The sequence below is a fragment of the Lampetra planeri genome, unplaced genomic scaffold, assembly GCF_965212315.1.
Source record: "Lampetra planeri unplaced genomic scaffold, kcLamPlan1.2.h2 scaffold_828, whole genome shotgun sequence".
In the NCBI taxonomy this organism is placed as follows: Eukaryota; Metazoa; Chordata; class Hyperoartia; order Petromyzontiformes; family Petromyzontidae; genus Lampetra; species Lampetra planeri.
The window spans coordinates 26,939-36,033 of record NW_027615650.1 but is presented as its reverse complement, the minus strand read 5'-3'; the positions used below and the strand labels follow the sequence as shown (position 1 = coordinate 36,033).

The window sequence follows — 9,095 nt, the reverse complement described above, 5'->3', positions numbered from 1 at the left end:
TCTAGCGGTGGTCGATGCGTCGACACAGCCACGACACCGACGCAAACGTGCTGCAGTTTGTTACACAATGTGGCAAAATGATGGAAAATCTTTTCATTTTGAACAAACTGTCTTCGTTCCTCGTAAAAAATGTAGGTCATTCTAACTTTTTCAAATTATCATTATTATTCTTATTCTTATTCGATTCTTCCTAATTGTCCTTATGACATCAGAAAAGCATATAAACATTCATCTTTTATTAAATGCGTGTTGTCAGTGGGGCAGATTTGCAGTGGACCAGTCCCGTCTTGTCATCAACCATCAACTGTGACTCAAAGCGTCTGTTTATTATGATTCCTGACATTTAACCACAGCCCTAATCCACAAACAGATATAAACATATCGAAACGGATTGTTTTTTTAGCAAACCGTGTCTGCTTGTGCAAATTCTGTTTAATTATTACAAATGATTTTACTTGGGACAAAAAAAAATGAGGGGATGGGGGGGGCGCGTAAAGGCTTCACATTTGAATTGTTCTTGAGGGATTAAATTTGAATTAATTCGCCGAACGATGAGTGTGAAGTCAAAGCTTCGAGGTTACATCACCTCTGGGAGCCCCAGTCTCCGTCCCATTGGGTCCAGCTGATGGGTGGACTGAATAAATAGCGAGTGAGATGCGGTCGAAGATGAGCTACGGAGCAGCAGCAGAGGAAGTGGGAGGCTCACTGTTCCATGGTCGCTGCTCGCACTGGCAACTCAACTCCTGACTGAGCTCGAACTTTCACCCACAACTTGCGCTCCTGCTTGCGGTTCTCGCAGAGAGAGGTGCTGTCGTTGCGTTTCCCTGTTGGCACCGTGATCCACGTTCGTCGCCGTAACCGCACCTTCGCTGCAAACAGGTTGCTGCGCGTCCGCCGCCGAGTGCGTGAGTGTGAGTTGCTTGACATCCTGGCAAAGATGATGATCATCATCGCGGAGTTCTTCGTGGTCATCCTGAAGGTTCTCTGGGCTTTTGTAACCGCCGGGGCCAAGTGGGTCGTGCGGCCCAAGGAGAAGAGCGTGGCCGGACAGGTGTGCGTGATCACCGGCGCCGGCAGCGGCCTCGGGCGCCTCTTCGCCAAGGAGTTCGCCCGGAGACGAGCGATACTGGTGCTATGGGACATAAACAGCCAAAGCAACGAGGAGACGGCGGAGATGGTGCGGCAGATCTATCACGAGCTGGACACCCCTGTAAACAAAGACGGTAAGTCGGCGTCCCTCCGCAGCCACCTCGGCTCCTTGACGCGCCTGCCGACGCTTGGTGTTTTGTCTCTGCAAGTGCTGATTGGTGCTTGAACTGATACAAGCTGTCATACAGCATTTGCAGGAATGCAAAAATGTTCCCGTGGGATACTGTTCACGAGTTTTAGTTTTAAGACCTAAACTCTTCTTTTTTTTAAAAAAAAAAAAATCTAAAAAAACGCCAACCAGGAACTTGTTGAACTGATGTTTCTTGTTTTGACCTTTCACCCCTTGCAGGATCTTTAGGAGGCGTGGAGGAGGTCCCCCCTTTTCAGCCCCAAGTCTACACCTATGTGTGTGACGTGGGAAAGCGGGAGAGCGTGTACTCGACAGCCGAGAAGGTGCGTCGAGAGGTGGGAGAGGTGGACATACTCATCAACAACGCCGGCGTCGTGTCTGGTCATCACCTGCTGGAGTGCCCCGATGAACTGATCGAGCGCACCATGGTGGTCAACTGCCACGCACACTTCTGGGTGAGGTGCTGCCCGTCATAGCCAAGAAAATGTGTGGTGCATGCGTGCTGTGTTGTGGTTCTTGCGTTTCAGCCTCCATAAGCACAAACTCATCAGATGTGTCTCCTGTGGTGCGATGCAGGAATGAGGCCACGCTCTCATGCAGCCCTATTCACGATCTTAATCCTTCCATGTGCCAAGGTCAGGAATCAGATTTATGGAGATGCGTGCAGTAGCGTGCCAGCCAGTGAGTGTGTCTAGTCAGGATTGGGAAAATATGACTATAAATAGTTGCAGTCTTCAGATTTCAGCTCAGTTTAGTTGAATTCTGCCAACGGCGAGTCACGGGTTTGGGTTATTATGTTTTGTCATGGCAGCTCTTTGGCCGCCTCAGTCGGTGATGATCCGTATGGTATGTTGAGCCTTCCCTTTCCAGTCTCCTCTGCACAAATCAGACTTGCATGACTGAAGGTTCTGCACATCTTTGATCTGCCTCAGATCAGCCCGCTTCTTATCGCTGACAGGCAGCATTTTTTTTACCCTGGCGCTGGTTCCCTGGGCCTCTTGGTACCAGTATTTATCTTAAAGGCAAGGTGGACGTGACGAGGTGAACGTGTTGGATAGCTGTTAAAGCAGGCAAGGTGCCTCTCTGATGATTTGCGTGCACCGGTCACAGTGTGTGTATTCCTACTTTTCGGAGCCCCGTTGGGTGGCACATGTGGGTTTTAAAAAACAGCGTCTGTTTATGTTCTTCTAATACTGTGTAGAGTGCGGTTTCTTTCGGGTGGGTGGGGTTGGAGGGCGAGATGAAAGAAGACCTTGATAAATGGAGGATGTGGTGCATTTAAGACACACGAGAAATGAATTGAGCTTCGACTAACTAGGACCCGTCCGCTATCCTTAAAATGGATTTACTTGTGGTTTATGTCTCAACCAATGTGTTTAAATAAGGATTTTGTTATTCCTTTTTTATTTCATTTATTTTTTTATAATAGTTCTCTTCAAATATCGCTAAAATGGGCAAAAAAAATATGAAGACCTGTTCAGTCTGTCACGTTGAATTATGGAACCATGTTTGGACTGTGTTAAAAAGAAAATGTGTAGCTTTGACACACATGCACGCCTGATTCCTAGGCTTTATCCCAGTGCCCAGTCCTACATATCAAACGCACCCCTGGTTAAGTTGCCAAGCAAAGCTGAGAGTCAAGACAAGATTTTCATTTTGCAGGAAGGCCACACTTTATTAACCCCAGAGGGGAAACGCTGATTTGTTTCCAAAGTTGTGGACCGTGTGGTCGGAATAATACAGAAACTGAGCTATGAGCAGGAAAACCGATAGTAATCTTAGTGTGTGTGTGTGTGTGTCTGCCAGACAAACACAGCTCAGACCCCACACCACTAGCGTTCCCTTCACACTCCTCCCCAGCCTGATTTCTGGAGGCAGCGGGAGCAGCTGCATGGAGGAGGCCGGCGCTCCTCATCCAGCTCCACCACACTCGGCTATGATTCAGCCCGTTGCTCCATCACATTTCATTTGTCTGATGCTTTGATTGGTCCAGCTGGCAACTTGAACCGTTTCAGTTTTTTAGTCATCCTGCAGAAAGCGATATTTCCCCAGTGTAACACCAGAATGTGGAGAGACAGGAAATTGTCCTAAGCCAACAGGTGGTTTATGACCGCAGTGGGTTTGCGAGTGACATGGCGGGAAAAGAGCCGAGGGAAGAAGGCAGTGCCGTCCCATCCTCAGGCGAGGCAAGAGAGCAATGGTAAGCTGCTACTGACCCACTTTATCTGACAATTGGTTTCTTGTCCGTGGATCAGCTTGATGAGATGCCAGGCGACAGGAGCCAAGTTCCGCAGGGCCGCATTCCTGTTGTAGCCAGAGAAAGGAGGCAGCCAGGCAGAAGGGTCCTACTTGACTGGTTTTATATGGGCCCCTCCTCAGGCCCGGTGCACCTGTACCCCTTCACTGGAGCCCAAACATGGGAGCTGTCCTCCCATGTCCTCTTAAGGACGTACCTGTCTTGGCTAGAGAGGCGGGACTGAAGTGGTCCAATCAGGATGGACGAAGGAAGTTGCAGGCTAATGCCCGAGTTTGACTGTGTGGGAACTTCTACTTGAGTTTGTTTGATTTCATTTGGATTCTTCATGAAAACAGACAGGCGTCTCGAGGCTCAGTCCACAGCACAGACTTTCGGTGAAGCGGTGGTGGCCATGTTAGTCTGAATTCAACCCACTCAGATTCCGTGATCGGCTGGAGGAATGAGGTCTTTGCGTATTTTCCCTCCCGTCGATGCCTCGTTCTCTTGTCCAGGGAGAAGTCAGCGTAATTAAATGGCCATCTGGTTCGGTACAAAGGCCAATATTTTGTTCATATTCCCGTTGGTCAAGCGCTAGCACTAATGCAGCCTGACACCCCAGGTGCAAGAAGCTTTGTGTGGCTTAAACACTCCTGGGGCTACGCACCAATTAGGTGGAGCAGCGGGCAGGGCGCAGCTCCACATAGGCCAAGGAGGCCCGGCTGTGTCAGTGGGTAATTTAGCGGAACAAGAGAGCGTTGAGACCCAATTAGGGCAGCTCTGATGTAAGACACGAGCCCCTGGTTGCCTTCACACATTTTGTGTCTGATAGGTCAGCGGGGGTCATACCCACATGCCAGAGCTGCCATGAGAAGCAGGCCGTCGTGGGTGAGTCCGAGAGCGACGTGACGGTTGTTCTCCACCACTCTGAGAGAATCCGCCTTCCTCCCATTAGTTCCAGTTGTGTTCAGACCACGCAGCAGAACTGTCCAGTCGTATCTGAGTGTTGGCTCATATCACGGAGCGTTGTGCCAGATCGATTCATTCCCCGTTCTCTGGAAGTAGACGTGGGAGTGGGAGAATTTGGCTGGAGGAAGGTATGGGCATATCTTAAGTTAATGTTTCATTTGCACACAACACACTTGATCATCCGCTGCCATTCTGGCTCGCAGGCGCTTTTTCAATTTGTCAAAGCGTAATGTTCTTTCCTTCCTTCTCTTTGGACCCCATCAGTCAAAGACCTGAAAGTTTCGCGCCGTCCTGGAAATGCGCAGATGTTTGGTTTAAGCCATAGCCTGGTACAACGAATGTGACTCTGCACCAAAGTCAACCCTAAGAAACGTCTTGAAGCAAAACGCAGAGGAAACGCCAGCTCATCTGATGCCGTCAATCACGTCAACTTGCCAGTGCTTCCTCAAGGGTACGACCTGGTACCGAGTGGCTCTGCGCTCCCACCCTGCTGGTGTTTGCAGAGCAGGCTGATCTCCTCTCTGCTCAGACATTCCTCCTGTACAAACCAGTGATACCGTTTAAGTTCCATGAGTCCTGATGAATGCACCTTTCCAGTCTGTTTACATTCAGCTAGTCTCATACATCTTCCCCTGATCTCCTGCGTGGAAAGGTACAGTCACATTGTTTTAATCCCTGCTTGTTTGCTTGCAGACGGCCCCCTGCCCCGTTTCTATGCCGTTTCAGTGACATTCTAGAAGAAAGCTGTAGGCTCCATTCATTGTTCACCAAGGCAGCAGAATGTCTGATGTGAATAGATGCAGCGCTGCTCCCAACAAAAGGCCCGCTGGTTGTTTTGTAGACCTCCTGGGTGGGAGAGTGATTGGTCAGTTCCTATCACTGCCGTCACATGTCACACCTGCCGATTGACTCCTGCTGGGTCCAGAGGAACTCTGCTTCGTTCTGCCCGTCTGCTGGATTCAAATATCCATCAACTAATCAGCGGCGATTGTTTACGGACCTGCAGCTGATGCATGTTGATTGCAACTTGTTAAAACTGCTTTGTTTTTTTTTAACAATCGCGTTTTCTCTAGCATCTAACGCCTTAAACCTTTTTGAAAAAGGTTTTAATTATGAATGCACGATGTGCTAATTTGATGTCTGCTTGAATAAGACTTAATCAAGTCCGATTTGATTTTACATAGCACCAATTCACTACAGGTTATCCCATGACACGTACCAAACTAGGAGAAAGAAAAGCATGTTTTTTTTACATGAGTCCCTGTTCCAGTACATCAGTGGCTACGTCCGCCTCTTTTATACAGTCTATGAGAACAGCTCAGGCTTTCACGTGGTAATCCAGACAAAACCAGTCAAACTTTGAATCGGTCATCTCACCTGCTGACTGGGCGTCTGGGGCGTGAAGCCGTGTAGGTAGACGAGAGGCTGAGTTCTATTGTTGCAAGTGTTGAGTGAACGGGGGCCTGTGATTGGGGTTGTCACCAACTCTTTAGTGGCGGCCCAGCAGCGGGCACCGGATCTGTGTGGGAAAAGGTCGTCTCACCACACACACACACACACACACACACCTGCCTGTCCTGTTCCAGAGGATGAGGGCTAAAATGCCTTTCCTCAAGATTAATTTCACACCTGCCACAGAGATTTAATTTTTGCATATTCAAATGCTTCACCTCCATCACTCAGTCCAATTCTTTTTTTTTTGTGTGTGTGTGTGTGTGTGTGTGTGTGTGTCCGTTATGAATTCTCATTCAGACGCCTCTCTGTGCATCACCATGGAGAAGAGGACGCAACAGAGAGGGGGAGGCAGAGAGGATCAAAGGGCTTTGGCACAGACAAACTGCACAAGTGAACTAACCTCCCCCCCCCCCCCACTCTCTCTGCTCTTCTGTCCTTCCCCCAGACCACCAAAGCGTTTCTGCCCAAGATGCTGGAGCTGAATCATGGTCACATTGTGACTGTTGCCAGCTCCCTGGGTTTATTCAGCACAGCTGGAGTGGAGGTTCGTATCATACACAACACATACACATCTATGGTTTCCCACCATCCAGAAGCGGAGCTTTTCTCCCACCCCCTCCGTGTGCCAGCTCGCACACTGAGACAGGGGAGGTTAGGCCCCCTTTCTCTTGTTGTCGCCCGCACCCGTTAAATTAAGGGACACAGATGAGCGTTGGGGAGCCACACATAGATTCTTCTATCCGTATCAGTGGGGATGTGGGGGGCCCCTATTGGGCCCTGGCCCCAGGACCAGAACGAGCTGACAGCTCCCCGGCAGACAGAGACATCTTCATCACTGCTTTGTGAACGACTCGGCGCTCAGTATTCATGTCACAACAGATTTGCATGGTTAAGGTCTTGGTTTTTTCTTCCTATAGCCCCCCCCCCTCCCCCCCCGCCCCCCAGTGTAGTCTCTTCGTATTTGAATGCAGAGGGATTGAATCGGTTCTGATCCTTGATGGTTTCACTGTAATATTCTCATACATTTTTACACCAGCGGCCTCTTGTCCTTTTATTTTTTTTTCGGCAGCTGTAGCTCTGATTTCTGATGCGTCCAGTTTCATTTCAGACCGACGGCCTCGTCTGTCATGTGGACACGATCACGTCGCTTCTCAACACGCATCTGTGTTTGCACAGCTTGTTTCCACGGCGTACCACATCAAAACCTCCCCACCAAACTGAGCGGTCTCCTGATGCACTAGAGAAGAATGCTAATGAAACCGTAGAGCGACTTTTTTTCTTTTTCTTGCGGCCGTATCATTAACAGCAAAGCGAGACCTCGGTGCCTGTGGGGCATGTGTGATAATGTTCTCTGGTCCCCGGGGCCGGGTGGGGGCAGAGATTTACAGGGATAAACCTGCTCTTTCTTTGATTCCTGCAGGATTACTGTGCCAGTAAGTTTGGTGCCATCGGCTTCCATGAGTCACTGAGCCATGAGCTGAAGGCCTCGGAGAAGGACGGCATCAACATGACTCTGGTGTGCCCTTACCTGGTCGACACCGGGATGTTCAAAGGCTGCAGGATAAGGTTCGCGTCACTGCACTCGGTCCAGTGTAATTGTGTTTTGTGTGCGCTGTTCTTTCTGTTTTCCTTTTGGACGCTGCACCTGGGACGAGTTCCCTCTGTAATTTTCACCATATAAAACTGCCCCACAAACGCTTTTTGATCTTCAAAGCAGCAGCTGATGCTTTGTGTTGTTTCAGCCTTTATAAAGTCACTTGTACGCTGTTAGTCAGCGCTCTAGCTGAAACGGCGACTAGTGCACCTGCACTTGCCCCCCCCACACACACACACCACCACCACCACCACTGTAATAGTACAGACTACTTTGTTTAGTGCTTTCAGTCCGCAGGTGGTTTGATCTTTCGTGCTAAACCTGCAGCGCAGTCTCATCTATGTGCTTCATAATTTTCCTCCGATCAGCCTTTTTCCAAATTAAATGAACTGAGACTGTAAACCTCTATTTATTTTTTTTTTCTTCTGTCCACCCAGGAAGGAGATTGAGCCATTTCTGCCTCCCTTGAAGCCAGAGTTCTGTGTGACGCAGGCGATGCGAGCCATCCTCACTGACCAGCCCATGATCTGTACACCGCGCATCGTTTACATGGTCAACTTCATGAAAAGGTGACTCATGGCTACAGATCCTCCTGTTAGTGCGTCTGCAATCATCTGCTCACATCTCTGTCCTTCCTCCGCAGCATCCTGCCCTTCGAGGCTATCGTGTGCATGTATCGGTTCCTCGGCGCCGACAAGTGCATGTACCCCTTCCTAGCGCAGAGAAAGGAGGCCATGAACAACAACGAGGCGAAGAATGGGATCTAGGGGGCGCTGTTTGCATCACGAACAGAGGCACATACACCTGCAGGCATGAGGAAACAACCACTGGGGGACGAAAACAGGGGGAGGATGGACGGAGAGAAGAAAGGACTTAATCTGGGCTGGTGCACTTGCATTGAGCAAATGCAAAGGTTTACCATATTGTTCCTCTGGAACAAAGAAAGCTGTGTACTACACAAAAGATTTGTCTTTTTTTTTTTTTTTTTTGTCTTTTTGATGTTTGTTTGAAGAAACATCTATATTCTGTGTCACTAGTTTTGAAATCATACAGAAAAGGTATCCGATAATTAACTATTTACATAATGTAGTCACCAGCCTTATCTAGTGTCATTGTGGAAGTATACAGTATGTTACTGTACAGACAGTAAAAAAAAAACGTTCTTCACTTTTTATTTGTAGACATGCACTGTAATTTCTCTCCACTGCCAGCATTCTCTGTGGGAGAAGATCCAACATGTCCATGCGCAGACTTCCTGTCCAGTCTGTCACAGAATCTGCTTCTGATTTGCCGCTCGGGCCGTTTTAACATTTTGGGAAAACTCGCGTATTCACTTATGGTTCAAGTCACGTATGTTTAAAAATGAGGTTTACACATTCCAAATGAGACATTGTACAGATTTTGTGGCAGACTTTGATTCTTTATTCCTCACAGGAGCTTCCGTCAACGGTCCATGCTATTTCAGCTCCCTATCGACCAACCTGTCAAAGTGTGAGTGAGAGAGTGTGTGTGTGTGTGAGAGAGAGAGACCGTCTGTCCTGGGTTGAACTCGTAGCAGAATGTCG

The 9,095-nt window shown here is 48.8% G+C and overlaps 1 protein-coding gene across 2 annotated transcripts; it reads left to right on the top strand.

The window, feature by feature from the left end:
- The first annotated feature begins 940 nt into the window (after positions 1–940).
- On the top strand, positions 941–8,297 carry RDH10 (retinol dehydrogenase 10). 2 transcript variants are annotated; one of them, XM_078624542.1, is made up of 6 exons: positions 941–1,223; positions 1,499–1,734; positions 6,382–6,480; positions 7,357–7,502; positions 7,968–8,099; positions 8,174–8,297. In XM_078624542.1, the coding sequence occupies exons 1-6, from the start codon at positions 941–943 to the stop codon at positions 8,295–8,297; spliced, it is 1,020 nt and encodes a 339-aa protein (XP_078480668.1). The 2 variants fall into 2 exon arrangements, with proteins under 2 accessions (XP_078480668.1, XP_078480666.1); XM_078624540.1 differs by having other exon boundaries at positions 941–1,282; positions 1,537–1,734.
- Positions 8,298–9,095: the final 798 nt, after the last annotated feature.